At 45.1% G+C, this 17,208-nt stretch overlaps 1 protein-coding gene across 1 annotated transcript in view; it reads left to right on the forward strand.

Moving 5' to 3' along the window:
• DCP1A (decapping mRNA 1A) overlaps positions 1 to 6,018 on the forward strand; it is a 64,946-nt gene extending 58,928 nt beyond the window's left edge. Inside the window, exons 9-10 of the mRNA XM_055343697.1 lie at positions 1,591 to 1,809; positions 2,086 to 6,018. Coding sequence (XP_055199672.1) covers positions 1,591 to 1,809; positions 2,086 to 2,166 — 300 coding nt within the window. The 3' untranslated portion in view covers positions 2,167 to 6,018. The remainder of the gene's footprint in view (positions 1 to 1,590; positions 1,810 to 2,085) is intronic.
• Positions 6,019 to 17,208: the final 11,190 nt, after the last annotated feature.

Genomic DNA, 17,208 nt, shown 5'->3' on the forward strand with positions numbered 1-17,208 from the left:
GGTCTCAGAACTTAAACTGCATCCAGCTCCTGATGGGTACTGTTAACTGGTCTTCCCTGTAGCTCATCCTGCTGCCTGGGGATCAGCAGGGTGCTCAGCCTGGGGCAGCAGCAGCACCAGAGACAAATGGAAGGTGCAGACCCCAAAAACCACACCCGTTAGCCCTGTGGCTGTTTGTAAATGAAGAAGGGTGACAGGAGAAAGAAAAAGAGATGTCTGTTGATTGCATCAAATGGAGGATTTTTTTGTTTTTAAGATTTCATCTATTTATTTATGAGAGAGAGAGGCAGAGACACAGGCAGAGGGAGAAGCAGGCTCCATGCAGGGAGCCCAATGCGGGACTTGATCCCAGGACTCCAGGATCACACCCTGAGCTGAAGGCAGGCACTAAACCGCCGAGCCACCCAGGTGTCCCTGATGGAGGAATTATTAAAAATGCTGACTATTTCTGGTTTAGTGTATTCTGATGGTTAGCTGCTATTAGCATAGAAGCACCTCTAAATGGAGGAAGGAGGTAGATGTTTTATTTGTAAGAAGTTGTATCCTGATACCCATAGCAGAATGATAAGTATATTGGACACTACAAAAGAAACTAATGCTTCATGCAACTGGATTTTTTTTTTTCAAGATCTTATTTATATATTTGAGAGAGAGCAGGGTGGGGAGGGGCAGAAAGAGAGGGAGAGGATCTCAAGCAGATTCTGCACTAAGTGTGGAGCCCAACTCAGGGCTCCATCTCACAACCCTAATATTACAACCTGAGCCAAAACCAAGAATAGACATTCAACTGACTGACACATCCAGGCACTCCTTTTCTTTTTCTTTTTCTTTTTTTTCTGAAGTAAAATTTTACTCAGTGAAATACATATAAAATGCAGATTCTGTTTTATGAGTTTTAACAAACATAACATCCCTTGGGGTAACCACTCAATCAATATATGTAAGATTTCCATCACCCCAGAAAGTCCCTCATGCCCTCTTCCAATTATTTCCCTGCTCCCCATATAAAACTTTGCAGTTTTGGGGATCCCTCGGTGGCTCAGCGGTTTGGCGCCTGCCTTCGGCCCAGGGCGTGATCCTGGAGACTCGGGATCAAGTCCCACATCAGACTCCCTGCATGGGATCTGCTCCCTCTGCCTGTGTCTCTGCGTCTCTCTCTCTCTCTCTCTCTCTCTCTTTCTCTCTCTCTCTCTCTGTGTGTGTGTGTGTGTCTCTCGTGAATAAATAAATAAAATCTTTAAAAAAAAAACTTTGCATTTTTAATTTATCATAGGATTTTTTTTTAAGATTTAATTTTTTATTTGAGAGAGAACATGCTTGTGTGCATGAGCAGGGATGGGACAGAGGGAGAAGGAGACTCCCCACTGAGCAGGGAGCCCAACGAAGGACTCAAGGATCATGACCTGAGCCAAAGGCAGACGCTTAACCAACTAAGCCATGCAGACACCTCTCATCATAGGATTGTTCTTATTGTGCATACCCTGCTGTGATCATACTTCTTTTGTGTGATGATCAGACTTGGCTTCCCAATAAACAGACCCTTCATCCTTTAGCCGACAAGCTTCATTCATGACCATTGTTGCCCTGCAGGTCGCAGGCCCCACACTGGTTACTGCAACAACCATGGCAGTGTCTTCAGTCCTGCTGTCCCCGAGTGTTTTCCAACAGACAGTCACAAGGTCCACAGACCTCGAGAGAAAAGCAAGCGCCCCTTCTCCACTGACTGTTGGAACATCAGAAAATCAGAGAAAGCCTTCCATTATTCTCAGCAAGTCCCAGCTCCAGGATACATTAATACATCTAATAAAGGTATGCAGGCCATCCCAGCAGTTGAATCTGTAAACTTCTGTTCTTTAATTTTAAAAAACATAAATTCTTTTTAGAAAACCAGTTCATAAGGTAAATTGAAGACTAGCAGGACTGACGTTTCTTTCTGAGCATATACTCCCAATGGAAAAGTATCTGAATGAATTCCAAAATATTGATTGCAGCTGTCTCTGGGTGATGGGATTCTTTGGGTAGTTTTATAAATCATTTATACAGTAAGTTCTTCTGAGGTAACTGAAACATTACCATCTCTTCCAGAATGATTCCAGCTTCCTCAGTACACTTCACGAAGTCTACTTGCAGGTTCTGACCAAGAACAAAGAGAACCACAACCTATGACTGGAGCAGAATAAATCCGAAGGCAGAATGTCGACCTCAGAAACGAATAGGCCTCATCATGGGAACTTCTAATCAGAACATTGAGTTTTGAGAATCCTGAAATTGAGCCTATGAGAAAGAGACTCATTCCTTAAGAATGTTTTCCAAGTGACGTTCTCAGTGATAATGGAGGTTTCACTGTGAAGCATCACCAGCAGACCTTTGTTTTGACAAAAACAAACAAAACAAAACAAAACAAAAAAAAACATTAAGTTGTGTGGGTGTTTTCATCAGCTGTAAGAAGGGATGTGAAATCAGGAGCCTGGTTTTCAGCTTGCTTTCACTCTCAAGGTCTTAGGGAGGGGAGGGGTCACCAGCCTTGTAGCAGAGTTCAGCCCGCACCCCTTCCCCTGCTTCTCCCCCCTAGAAATTTGAGCCTTAGGCTGATAGTCAAGTTCTGAACAGAGCAGTAGTCAGCTCTGTGCAAAGTAGCTTTGAGTTTTAAGGATCAGAGTTTAAGTTGGCAAATTAGGAATGATTTGTTCAAGTGAAGTATATTTTTATGAATGCCCCATTTGGGCCTTAAAAGTTCTGAAATTTCTCAATTGTGTTTTGTTTTTTTTTTTTTTAAGTGTCCCCAGAGCTGCCATGCTGCGGGCTCCCAGGGCAGTGATACCATGTGACTAGGGCCTCCTCCGGCTCTGTGATGGTATGGGAGTAGCATGTCACACCTTTGAAGCAAAGGCTGGGACTGGTAAAGACTGAATTTGATCAGAAACCTTCACTTTACGTTAAACTATTGAGTGGTTTCGAAAATGTTAAGTTTTGTGTGAAGTGTAGCCTTATTTTCCTTTTCTGTCTAAACACAGAAGTCTTCATTGTTGATTGTTTTCCTTAACACTTGGCAAAAAGGACCAGTGGACCAATCTAGCAAAGCCATTCTGGTTCCATTCCTCGAGTCTACTGAGAGTAGTTTTAAAGCTATGCAGAAAAGGGAGCTGTTATTCATACTGCCCTTATTTTATTATAGAATATGGAGTTAAAAACAAAGTGTGAAATTCAGAACTTTACCAATGTATTCCTAGGCTGTGAGTACTTTTGCAGCCCAAAGTGTGAAAATATGTAAAGATGCTTTGTTATGCTGCTATTGACCTGCCATGATTTATATTTATTCTTTTATGGCATGTAATGGTGATTAGTAATATTTTAATGTAGACTTTGATTTATTTCAGCAATAGTAATTTTAAGATACTCTTTGAATGAAAGTGTCTTCGTTTCTATGATGCAGATCATTTTGTAGTATTTAACCAATTAAGATGCACTGCTTACTTTTCTGAGCACTATTTAATGATGGGGTAAAAACCCAGTTGGCTCAACCAGCTAGCATAAGGGTGAGCTGTGAATAATGCTGATGGATGTGGTGGTTCCTCGCGAACAGTCATTTAAGCTTTAATGGTAACTCAATCATAAATCGATAGATTTTTTTTTTCCTAGCTGAGATTTTAGAAAATTACTTGTGAATTACATACTTGTTTTAGTTTGGTCTTAGTTTTTTTAGCATAAAGAATACTTTGTTTGATTGGCGTTTGTTACTCTAAACATGCTTCCTGGGCAGCTTTTCTGCTTGTCAAATTTAGTGTCTTTTCTTGCTGTCTACGTAGTTATTTGTGAATTGTACAGAAGTCAGGGAAGCTTGTAAGTTCTCTTACTCAATGGGGAAGAGTTTGTTGTCAAAGGTAGTGTGTGAATCCAGCAACCAAAAATGAATTGCTTGTACATCACCCAGGAAGGAAAATGTTGAAGTAAGATCCAGAGTGTTGCTGACACCAGGAGATGGTGTCGGGGGGAGCCATGTGACTGTTCTCAGAAAACAGGTTTCATCACACCCCCAGTGTGGTTTCCATGGGCTTTGGTACATGGAAGAATCAAGGGATTCTTGTTGTAATAGACGTATGATTTGAAATGACTTGAGTATGTGTAATATTACAAGAGAGTTAAGAGAGAATATCCTAAAGAGGGTCTGTAATCAAATCTGTTAATTTTCACCCTTTAATCCAAGGAATGAACATGATAGAGAATCTATAAGTTTTCCTTAGTGGGAAAATAAACTTTGAAGTGCCCAAGTCATGGAGACTTGAAAAGGGTCAACCTGTTTCAACTCCCAAATTTACATATTCAAAGGATTTACTTAAAATTCAGAAGCCAGAAGTTCACCGTCACAATTACCAGAAGGTTCAGGCCAGAATGAGTCCCTGAAAAGTTGGGCCAAGCCTGACTAGTCACAGTTGGATGACCCTGGCCCGAAAGTCACAGTTCAATTGCCTTACTCCTGGGTCAGACTTCCTATCCAGAACCTCATGCTAGCTTAGATTGCATGTTTCCATAGCTGCCGTGACTTTACCAGAACCTTTGTTTCAGACCTTAGTTGAATCAAAGTAGACACCAAAATACAGATGCTTCTTGCTAGGTTTGCATTTAGCCCACCATGTTGTCTGTGCACCACCCCAGCCCCAGTGGGTGGCCCTGCTCTTTTGTTGTAGTTAACTGTGATGTCTGGATGGACTCCTGCACCTCCCAAACAGCCTTGTTCCTTCAGGGCAGAAACTCCTCAGCTTGCATCCTTCCAGAGATTTGTAAAGTGGGATTTTGAATCCTAAGTTTTCAAGTAAATGTCAGTGTCAGAAGAAGCATTTCTTACTATGTGCATGGGAATGTCCTCAGCTCACCTCCCAAGCCTTTGGGGTGGCCATCACAGAGTGGTGTTTTGCAAAGAGCCCAAATTGACGGGTCCTTCTCTGCTGAAGGCCACACAGGCCATTTAGAATGTGTCTGGCCCAATTTTGCATGTTAAGCATCTGTTCTTTTTCTACCTATGTTACCTTGTAAAAATTATAAACCATATCAAATCCTGTACTAGGTAAATATGTTTAAACCACGCAGCTTTATTACTCTCCCCACCCCCCACCTCGCCCCCAAGAATGTAGTTTGACGTTTTCTCATTTGGGTAGAAGAGGCCATAACTGCCATTGTATTACTAATAATGCAACATGAAATTGAAGGTGCCTAACTGCTTACAAAACAAAATCAGCTGTCACACAGTAACTGGGCAAAACATAGAAGCAGGAATGAGAGGTGGGACAGACACAAGTGGGCCCAGTCCAAGTGAGTGAAGACCAGGAACCACAGGGATATATGTGTCCTGCATCCTTGCTGCAGATTTGCTGCTAAGCACGTGTTTCTTTCTTACCTATCTTTGGTTTTCTTCAGTTGTGTTCAAAGTACCTTCTGGAACCAATAGTGCCCTGTGTTTTCAGGAGTTTAGAATGTTAAGATCTAAATCAAGTAAAGCAACTTACACCGGGCTTTTTTAAAGTTGCATTTGAGAACATTTCCCTCAAGGAGCCTGTTTTCCAGCAAATTCAGCAGGAGAGACGTGTGCAATGTTTCACTTGGTTTTCTATTTGACATCTTTATTTGAAATGCTAAGATGCAATATTGTTCACTTTGAAGGGGGAAAATGCAGAATTGTGTTTCCCTTTTATCTGTGTGATTCCTTAAGAAACGTGTTTTTAAAGTATGTATTCTAAATGGTTTTTTATTCTGTATTACTGCTTTGGCCATGCGGCTCTCATGACTTTCAGTGTACCAGATCCTCAGCTCCCTGAAATATGGGGCTGAGAAGCTCTGGAATTACGGCAAGATTTTTGTTCCATGAGCGCAATACTACATCATTAACATTTTTAATGGTATGGATTTTATACCATCTGTGTATGTTTGCAAATATTAAGTTATTACATGTTTTCAAATGAGCATTTTTCATCCTAAATTTTATATGTTTGCAAATATATTTTTTTAATAAAATTTCAAAACCAAGTTTTAGCACCTACTAAATTTTAATTGTGTTTTTATTTAATTTATAGAAATGGAACTTCTAAATGAGTTGCTGTGCTTTGCCAGAGCCTCACACTGGTGAGATGGGGTAAGGTGAAAGAACAGAGCTTGCCGGAGAAGGCCCTTGTCTGCCTGTTTCCAGCCTGGGCCTTCCAGCTGTGCCGCGCAGGCCACACAGATCCCCGGGTCCGAAGCCCCTGAGTCCTGGTATCTGAATGACTGAGCACTTCCTCCCCTGGTAGCTAAACATCAAATGTGTAACTGCTGTAAGTGGACAGCTAAAGAACTTCATTTACGCTTCTGTGGTTTCCCCAGACAGAGGGTGCACTTCAAATCACAGCCAAAAACACTGTTCTGTAAGAGAGTCTATGGGTCTGTGCCAGTTCCCACATCCATTCAATACCTGCGTCTCGGGCTAGCACCTGCCAGGCATCTAGGATAACAAGGAAGAAAAGGAAGACGGAGGAAACTAAAATATGATCATTATGGGACACAGAGAAAAGTTTAAAGGGGAAAGGAATAGTTAATCATCTATCTCCCCAACAACTGTTGACATGCTAGTAATCCAAACAAAATTCTCTGTAAGATGTTTGTTATCTCTGCCTGCTCTCGTATGGCAGAACTTTAGCTAACTTGTGCTAAATGACTTTTTATACAGACACACAAGTCATCATTCCAGCTGCATGCTCATTCAGTACTTAGGGGCTGCTGTCCCCATTATTTTCCCGATCTACACAGCAAGCCATTTTGGGGAGAAGAAAGTTGAAGCCGAGAGTGACTGAGGCATACGCCAAAGGTTGCTAATTATTAAGCCAGCCTGGGGTCACAGAATTGAAACCAAACAGGCCGAAGAGCTAGTCTAAAATTCCTTTCTTGACTCGGCTGTCTCGATGATAGATGATCTGGATTGCTTTATTACAGTTTCTTAGGTCTTGTCATCACTGTTTATTAAAAGCTAGCAGGGTCTGTTCATCTACTGGTTTACATGTCTGTTGGCACCTAGGAAACCAGGTAACTGAGTTCACTGGGAACTTCATGGGAAACGAAGGTCAGTGGGTCCTGACCAAGAGCTATAGCAGGTGGGCTGGATGTTCCTCTGTTGTCTCTAACGACATTTTCATACACTGTTGTTGGATCCCAGTTCGTAGATCAGATACTTCTTTAAAAAAAAACCTGATCTTTGTGAAAGGGTTGTGTGCATAAGCCTGCTGAGGCTTCCAGGAAACTTTCAGAGAGCTATCCAGAACCAGCCTATGGATGAGAAGCTAGAAATCCAGCAGCCATGCTGTCCCCATGAGGGAAGCCCACCTTGTGATGAATCTAGGTCCTTGGAAAGGGAAGAGCATCAAGAGACTCTCTCAAGCCCTGATGCTCACCTTACATGTCCACCTTTCAGACAGTACATTTTGGGCCATCCATTACAGGCAATGTGAAAAGGCCTGGCAGGTTCCAAGATCCTCAACCTCAGACCTTGCAAGATGGAGTTAGGTGAGAGGACAGCGGCCAGGCTCCTGCAGACTGGGCCCATGGTGACCATGTGCCGGCCAAACAGCCCCGGCAAGCCCTCTGCGTCTCCTCCAGATTCACCAGGCCCCTCCAATAGCTTACAACTCCATGTGAGACGTCTCTTGTAACAAAGAGGTGGAATGGCTTTAAAGGAACCGATACAAAGTCAGTGTGACAGTCCTCATGCTTGACAAAGCATCTCTTTCGGACAAGTAGGTAAATCTGAAGAGCGATTCCACAAGTATTCATAACTGACACTCATCATGTGCTGTGTGCTTTGTCTGCATTCTTATGTCAGCCTCTCCACAGCCTGGAGAGCCAGAGCTTGCTCAGAGCGCAGCCTCAGGAAAGGGCCACATGGTGACCCCGGCACACAGGACACCAGTGACTTCCTGTCATCCTGGGCAGGGGCAGAGGTACTGGCTCTGTGGTTAGATTGACGTCAGTCTGTGGGTCTGAAACAGGCCCCAGAAGGCAGCTTTGGTGGACAGGAACTTTTCCTTGGGCCTCTGTCACTCCAGAAAAATGAGCCTGGCACTGCCTGAGCCCTGGCAAAGCCCAGGAAGGCACCTTCCGCAAACCACCTCCCATTTGCTATAAAGGCTCAGAGTGTTGGCAGCGGCCCCCACCCTCCGGGTTTGAGGTTTGTAGGTTCCTGGAGCATTCTGAAGGGCATTTAGAAATGACAGTAGCATTGCTCTCCTGACGGGGCCATGAATCGGTTAAAAAACTGCTTCACTGGGCAGCCCAGGTGGCTCAGCGGTTTAGCGCCGCCTTTGGCCCAGGGCGTGATCCTGGAGACCTGGGATCAAGCCCCACATTGGGCTCCCTGCATGGGGCCTGCTTCTCCCTCTGCCTGTCTCTGCCTCTGTGTGTGTGTGTGTGTGTGTGTGTGTCTCATGAATAAATGAATAAAATATTTTTTTTAAAAAGCTGCTTCACTGCCAGTTGCCCTCACAGATGTAGCTCTCAGAGGGCTTTCTCAGCCCTAGGCCAGAAGGACACAGATGTGGCTCTCAGAGGCACCTTGTCGGGACACCCTCCGAGGAGAGAAACTGAAGCCCATGGTAGGAGGTGGGTGCTTTTTCCCTCCACGGCCATTGCTGCTTAACGATTAAATGTTTTAGAATTTGAAATGGGTTTATTGTGTTTAAAAAAAAAAAAAAAAAAGGAAAACAGGCCCAAAATGGAGTTACTTGTGTGAAGCCCCAAGATAGCAAATGAGGACTCAGTACCTAAACTACTTGCAGATTCAGCCTCTCCTGGAAGTGGAATTTTATTTATTTATTTATTATTATTTATTTATTTATTTTTAATGTCCACAAGGCTCATGAAGTTTGGTACATAGTGGTCTTTTTTTTTTAAGATTTTATTTATTCATTCATGATAGAGAGAGAGAATGGCAGAGACACAGGCAGAGGGAGAAGCAGGCTCCATGCCGGGAGCCTGACGTGGGACTCGATCCTGGGACTCCAGGATCACACCCCGGGCCAAAGGCAGGCGCCAAACCGCTGAGCCACCCAGGGATCCCCTGGAATTTTATTTTTAAAGATTTTATTAATTTATTTCCCAGGACCCCGGGATCACAACCCGAGCCTAAGGCAGACTCGTAACCAACTGAGTCATCCAGGCGCCCCTGGAAGTGGAATCATAAGCCAATGAGTGGACTTTCCTGATCAACACTGGGAAAGTAATCTTCATGGGAGACCCTGCCCTTAGGAAAGTGACCATAGGAAAGTGACCTTGCCTGCAATAATCCTGTTTCCTTTGTGACCTCTTTGTCCCTGCCTCTGCCTGTAAAAGCTTCCCACTTGGTACAGCTCCTCGGAGCTCCTTCTACCTGCTAGATGGGATGCTGCCCCCATTCATAACTCCTTGAGGAAAGCTAATGAGGTTTTCAAATGCACTCCACTGGAGTTTGTTTCTTAACAGATTTGGTGGTGGCAGTGGGATCTAGAGTGCACTTCCACCAGCATTTTGGGGTGAGAAACACAGGCATGGTACCCACAAACCCTGCTTTGAGTTTCCTGTCTTTCTTGCTGTTTCCAAGGGCCGTGGGTAAGCTCCTCCCAGTCCTGAGCTCTGCCCTCTTTGCGTTGAGCGCTTGATCTAACTGGCTTTCCAGTACAGGGCAGCTCAGCCTGAGCTGCACATGATTCTGCCTGGAGCCAGGCACCCTAGCCTTCCAGACCCAAGCTCCCAGGCTTCTGAATGGAAAACCCCCAGCCCGTAGTTCAGTCTAGGAATCCTCCGACCGACCAAAGGGCCTTTCCACTCCAAAGAAGCTATTAAACAGTTACCACTTAAAACAAGACCACCTGATGCTACAGGTGACATTCGCAAGGCATTTATCGCTCCTGGTCAAAGGCCAGCCTCAGGGTCAGAGTCACACTGTCCCTTCTTCTCCAAACCCTGGCCCCTGGTTATTGATCTTTGGGAGTAACTCTAGATCTTCTGAGGATGATATCTTCCGCACCCTCTTGGGCCTATGGGCTCATTTGATACTGTCAGAAATACTTGCCGCTTTGTCACCGACCTCAAGGTGCTTACTGCACACAGGCCAGGAAGCCTAGAGGAGGTGAGCTGGGGGGTGGGGGGGAAGCGACTCTGTTGTGAAAGCCAGCTGAACAAGGAGATGGCAGGTTATTGTCCCAAAGAACCATGTTCCCAGGGCATGAACTTGGAGCTTCTTTTGTGTGAACAGAAGGAGGGAACAGGAGGGTGCTGGACTCAAAAAGTGACTGGTGTCTAGACATCCAGGCAAGGTCCTGTAACTTCTCTGTGGCTATTCATTTGATCTTTGTGTGCAGGAATCCTGTAAATAATAAATACAGCATAGTCATTTCTGTACTTACTTCCTTATTTCTTGGAATGAGGCTGATTTCCAGTAAAAAGCACTTTTTACAAATTTCAGCTATAAACAAAAATTCCTTTGATGATTAACATGCCTATATGCAGAACTAAGCAGAAGTTTCTAAGCTTTGGGTCAAGCAGCAAGGGGAATGGAAGCAACATGGAGCCAGACATGCTAAGTTTCTCCCTGTTACTGTTTGTTCAGGCTAAACAGTGACAAGATAGTCAAAAGAATTTTTAAGGAGCTCTGTGGTCAGAGGTTAGCCAGGTGGAAGGCTGATTGATATTCAGAGTCTGATAAGAACTTTTTTTTAAGCAGGCGTTCTCCCCTAAGTTAAATGCATCTGAGAGGAGAATAAAAACCTCCCAACACAGGTGGGTGGGTGCATCAGTCCTGTGCCCCCACATAGACAGTAGCACAATTTTTTGAGGAAGAAAAAGAGCACTTATATTACCAATCTAATGTTTACAGGACCCAGAGGGAAGGCTCCAGAAACAATTCAGAGTCCACCAATGCTTTTTACCAATCCTGAAACCTCACCTCTTTATCTCAAAAGGTTTGTCCCTGTGCCTTTGAGATGTGAAGGTCCCACCTGGCCTTCTCCATCTAGGTTTATGTGTGTCCAACATAAATGGGTAGGAGATGTGCGGGATTTTATACCTCCAGGTAGTATTCCCAAAATTAATTTGTAAAAGAGCTCTATTTAATTGGCTTAAAGAAAAGTAAGGGTTTATATAAATTAAGCTCTCAGAAACATAAGAGAAGGGTGCCTGGGTGGCTCAGTCGGTTAAGCATCTATCTGTTGATTTCAGCTCAGGTCATGATCTCAGAGTTGTGATATTGAGCCCCACATGGGGCTCCGTGCTGAGCGTGGAGCCTGCATAAGTTCTCTCTCTCTCCCCCAGCCCTGCATGCTTTCTCTCGCGTGCTCTCTCTCTCTCTCTCAAAAATAAGAATTTTTTTAAAATTTTAAAAAGAAATATAAGAGAAACTGAATCCAAACGAGTTTCTGGTTCACATGATCTAGGAAAATATTTGGTATTAAAGTTCGTTGGTTTAGTTAAAACAGGCATGTCTTTAGAGTTCTCTGCATTAAATATAATACTTTTTTTTCTACCTAAGTTTACTAAAGGTCAGATGTATTTGTATCGGTGTATGTTGCAAGTGTTCCAAAAAGTGTTGCATGAGGGATCCCTGGGTGGTGCAGCGGTTTGGCGCCTGCCTTTGGCCCAGGGCGCGATCCTGGAGACCCAGGATCGAGTCCCACGTCGGGCTCCCGGTGCGTGGAGCCTGCTTCTCCCTCTGCCTGTGTCTCTGCCTCTCTCTCTCTCTCTCTCTCACTGTGTGCCTATCGTAAATAAATAAAAATTCAAAAAAAAAATATTAAAAAAAAAAAAGTGTTGCATGAAATTGCTCAAGTGTGATATGTCCCGGCATAATGTTATTATCGTAATATCAGTTATTTTAAAATAATATGTGTCAGAGAAATTTCCTTTTCAACTCTGTGATAGACTCATGGAATGTGCTCTAGAATATGGGTTTCTGGAGTGTCCTGGGTGGCTCAGTCTGTTGAGTGCCTTCAGCTCCGGTCATGATCCCAGGGTCCTGGGATCGAGTCCCACATTGGGTCCTCTGCTCCATGGGGAGCCTGACTCTCCTTCTCCCTGTTCCCCTCACCCTGCTCGTGTTCTCTCTCTCTCTCTCTCTTTCTCTCTCTCTCAAATAAATAAATAAAATATTTTTAAAAATAGAATACAGGTTCCTGGTAACTTGAGGATTATAAAACTGAACTGGTAAGAATTTCCAGAAGGGATAGAAAACCTGGATCCAAGCAGAACAAGAGTTACTAACAGGAGACTGACGGAACTGGTGGGCATGGTTACAGTTGTTATGACACTCCTGTAATTGGACTGAGTCCTAAATGCTTCTGATTTCCTTCCTCTATCTGGTTCCCCGTCACCAAACTACTGTTTTGTTTCCAGCTTTCTCCCAGTCTTCAAATTTGGAATCACCAAAAATAAAGACTGTCCTTAGATCTCCTTAGAAGGAAGGTCCTCCTCACCACCCTAATGTCCCATTAGGGACATTTATTTTTTTAAGATTTTATTTATTCATGAGAGACACAGAGAGAGGCAGAGACATAGGCAGAGGGAGAAGCAGGCTCCCTGAAGGGAGCCTGATGTGGGACTAGATCCCAGGACCCCGGGATCACGACCCGAGCCAAAGGGAGACACTCAACCCCTGAGCCACCCAGGCACCCCAGAACATTTTTTTAAGGTTAAAAAAATTTTTTTTTAAAAAAGTGATCTCTAGACCCAGCATGGGGCTTGAACTTACACCCCCAAGATCAAGATTATTCCCGTTACCTACTAAGCCAGCCAAGCACCCTGCCTTGGGCACACTTCTCACAGCTGAAGGAGGCTCCACCTGTCACCTGGTCCTGTATGAACCTTGTTATCTTCCAGGTCGTGGCTAAAGGGGAGTAAACTTTCAGACTGCTGGATCTGTCATCAAAAACTCTGATCTGCCCGTGAGGTTAGAGAACCCCATGGTCTGTTTCCCTGTCTCTGGTTAGCCACCCCAAAACTTAGGGAGCATTGTGTCCATGCTCTGTGCAAAAAAAAAAAAAAGGACACAAGGTGAGAGTAATCAAAATAAAACTGTGTAGTCTGCTGACCCTTAAAATCACGCCAGCCTGGGATCCCTGGGTGGCGCAGCGGTTTGGCGCCTGCCTTTGGCCCAGGGCGCGATCCTGGAGACCCAGGATCGAATCCCACATCGGGCTCCCGGTGCATGGAGCCTGCTTCTCCCTCTGCCTATGTCTCTGCGCCTCTCTCTCTCTCTCCCTCTGTGACTATCATAAATAAATAAAAAAAATTTTAAAAAAAAATTAAAAAAAAAAATCACGCCGGCCTCCACGGCCGTCACCTTTCCAGTCCTGACCCACAGAGTCAAATGGGAATAAGCAGGAGGCTGTCATGATTCAGCTTTCTATGGCAGGGTCCCGCTTCCCTAGTTAGGAGAAAATGTAAATGAGGCTATAATCAGGAACCTCCCCTTAATTCTTGAAAATAATGTAGAATCGGCTGCTAAAGCAATAAATAGCTGGCTAACAGAAATCCTTAGACTCTCCGGCCAAAGTTATTCTTGATTACGGGAGAGCCCTCGGTTCTTTCAGCGGAGCAAGGAAGGAGGTGTCTACGCTGGAGGCAACACCACGTGCCGCAAGTGGATTAACACATTTGGGGAAGTTGAAACTCAGTTACATAAGATCATTTAGTGAGCCACTCAGTTTAGAAAGGTGACTCCTTCAAGGGGGCTGGCTTATTTTATTTTGATTGGTTTACGTCTTGGCTCCTAAATCCACTCCAGACGTTGGGAATTACCTGTTTAGAATAGTCCTAATTACCTCCCTGGCACATTGTATTCTCTCAAAAATTTTCAGCGCATGTCTGCAGCTGCTAACCACCAAGCCAACAACCTCCCCTAAAACTGGAATGTCAAAAAAAGGAATAAAGAGAAAAATGGACTAAAAAATTGCGAGCCTAGAGGCATCTGCCTTCGGCTCAGGTCGTGATCCCAGGGTCCTGGGATAGAGCTTCCTATCCGGCTCCTTGCTCAGCGGGGAGCCTGCTTCTCCCTCTCCCTCTGCCCCTCCCCCTGCTCATGTTCTCTCTCTCAGTATCTGTCTCAAATGAATAAATAAAATCTTTATTAAAAAAAAATTATGAGCCTGAAGTTGTAACCTGTGAATACTACAAAGATCCAGCAAGCAAACACATCATGACCCGTGAATGTCACCCAAGGATCAGTAAACGCTGTCAGGATCGCAGAGCAGTGGCTGAGAGCAGCTCTAATGCCATAAATCTGGATCACATCTCTCTCAGGCTCAGATTCGAATCAAAAGGGGGGAATTGTTCAAAGAAAGAACAGGCCCCAGAGAGAGTAATTTGTATGTAGGAAGCTTCATGTGAGCAAAGCAAAACTTGGGTTAGTACCTAGCCTAACTGCAGATCCAGCCTCTCCCAGGAGTGGCATTTTATTTTATTTTAAACTTTCTTTTTTGCGGGGGCAGCCGGGTGGCCCAGCGGTTTAGTGCCGCCTTCAGTCCAGGGCCTGATCCTGGAGACCGGGGATCGGGTCCCACGTCGGGCTCCTTGCATGGAGCTTGCTTCTCCCTCTGCCTGTGTCTCTGCCTCTCTCTCTCTGTGTATGTCTCTCATGAGTAAATAAATAATTTTTTAAAAAATAAAGTTTTTTTTAAAAGATTTTATTTATTCATGAGAGACAGAGTGAGGCAGAGACATAGGCAGAGGGAGAAGCAGGCTCCCTGAGAGGAGCCCCCAGGACTTGATCCCAGGACCCCAGGATCACGACTCGAGCCAAAGCCAGATGCTCAACCACTGAGCCACCCAGGTGCCCCTATTTTAAATATTTTTTTAAATTTTATTTATGAAAGACCCAGGAGTGGCATTTTAAAGCAGTCTGGAATTTCCTGACCAGCGTTAGTGAGGTCACTGTAATGACAGACCCCCGGCCTTCCCCTTCCGGCAAAGGAAAGTACCTTTCCTGAAATAATCCTTGCTTTTGTTTGTGACTTCCCTGTGCCTGCCCCCTTCTGCAAGTGTTTTTTTTTATTTTTATTTTTTTATTTTTTTGCAAGTGTTATACTATGTTGGCAAATTGAATTTAAATTAAAAAAAGAAGAAAAGAAGAAGAAGAAGGTAAAAATATGAATTCTAAAAAAAAAAAAAAAAAAAAGCTTTTACTTTGTCCAGCTCCTTGGAGCTCATCTCTACTTGCTAGATGGGATGCATTGAATAAAGCCAGTTAGAGCTCCAAATTTACACAGTTGAATTTTGCTTTTTAACAAAATTGTCTCGATCCCCTTCACCCACACCAGCTTGACACAGGTGTAGTTTTGTTGCGGGGAATGCTGTTGTTTCAAAACTTGCTGTCCATGATCATCTCTTCCTTGGAGTCTTCCTTGATCTGTAGCCTCACTGGGCAACTCTTTGTCCAGATCACAAGACAGTGCAAGGTGCACACACGGCCCCTACTGACCTGTGACATCCGCAGAGTCAAGAAAAGAGACAGGGTCGCCTTCCTTCCCGGAGCATCTAGCACAGCACCTGCACACGGGCCTTGGTGAATGGGATGAAGGAATGAAGTGGTGAGTGAATCGAGGCCCTAGGATGGCAGCAGCACTGCCCTGTCCTGCCTGGGTGACTGGCTGCCATAGCACTTGTATTTTGGCCAGGAGCACAGAGCAAATGCCTTCCTGAGGCCTCACCTAAGTCACCAGAACAAGACAGCCAACTGGGTGCCATTGCTAATTCTGAGGGCGGGGTGAGGAAAGAGATAGTAAGAGCCCTTGTGTTGGGGCGGGGGTGGTGGTGGCTTGGGATTTCACGTATCTCCTCACTAATCCTCCCACACTACCCTCTGAGGGAGGCACCGTTAAGGGCTTTGTGTTTCCCATGTGAAGCTGTGGCTTAGAACAGAAAGCAATACCTCTCCATGCCTTTCTCCAGAGAGCTTTCTTTAGTCCTGCCCTAAATCACCATTCGCCCAGAAGAAAATCCACATAATCTCTCCACAATTAAATAAAAATGTTCATTTGGACTCCTGGGTGGTTCAGTGGTTGAGCGTCTGCCTTTGGCTGGGGTCATGATCCCAGGATCCTGGGATCAAGTCCTGCATCAGGCTCCTCTCAGGAAGCCTGCTTTTCCCTCTGCCTGTGTCTCCGCCTCTCTCTCTCTCTCTCTGTGTCTCTCATGAATAAATAAATAAAATCTTAAAAACAAGGATCCCTGGGTGGCGCAGCGGTTTGGCGCCTGCCTTTGGCCCAGGGCGCGATCCTGGAGTCCCGGGATCGAATCCCACGTCGGGCTCCCGGTGCATGGAGCCTGCTTCTCCCTCTGCCTGTGTCTCTGCCTCTCTCTCTCTCTCTCACTGTGTGCCTATCATAGATAAATAAAATTTAAAAAAAAATCTTAAAAACAAAAAACCCCAAAAACATTCATCTTTAATATCCACGGGAACAGTACAGCCACCTGCCCCAGCCTGGCTTGCTCAGAGAAACCAGGAGCCGGCAGAGAAAAGGACATGGTTCTCCTCACTCCATCCTGCAGACCTTACAAGGCAAGGCCTAACTGCCCTAACCTAAACATGCCCTAAGTGTCCCCAGCGCTGCCCTGGCCCAGCCTGGCACGGTGCCCCTGGGAAGGAGCTGACGAGGGCTGTTGAGGCAGCTCCCTGCTCCCCGCCCAGGGAGGTGCCCAGGCTCTGCTGCTCAGACTGCAAACTACAATGACTAGGCACCTTTTCTTTGTGCACAAGGAAAGCAGGCCCAGCGGCACTTGGCCGGGCTCCACACTGGTGCTCACCTTTCATTAGTACCAGGTCTCTTCAGCCCCAGGCCTTCTGGGGTGACTCTGAGGGTCAAAACCCCCCACCCTCAGTTTGGTCCTGGGATTGGCCAAGGAGACACAGGATCCGGTCTGCAGTGGCAGCTGGAATAAAAGCCTTCTCTCCCAGAAGCACAGTGCAGGCTGGAGCAAAAGTGCAAGTATTGCCTGTTACAGAGTAAACCCAGGAGCAGCGCCCTGGCCCCACCCAAAGGGGCCAGCAGCTGACTTCCTCAGCACCAGTGATAATCCTGGGGGACAAAAGCACACAGACTTGGGGGGGAGGCATTTAAGATGCACGGTGATGAAAACAAACACAAAATGTACAAAGCATTTGAGACCTTAGTTAATTTTTAAAATATGGGGATTTTTTTAAATCAAGTAATCTCTATGTCCAACGTG

Source organism: Nyctereutes procyonoides, unplaced genomic scaffold (genome assembly GCF_905146905.1).
Source record: "Nyctereutes procyonoides isolate TBG_1078 unplaced genomic scaffold, NYPRO_anot_genome, whole genome shotgun sequence".
NCBI lineage: Eukaryota > Metazoa > Chordata > Mammalia > Carnivora > Canidae > Nyctereutes > Nyctereutes procyonoides.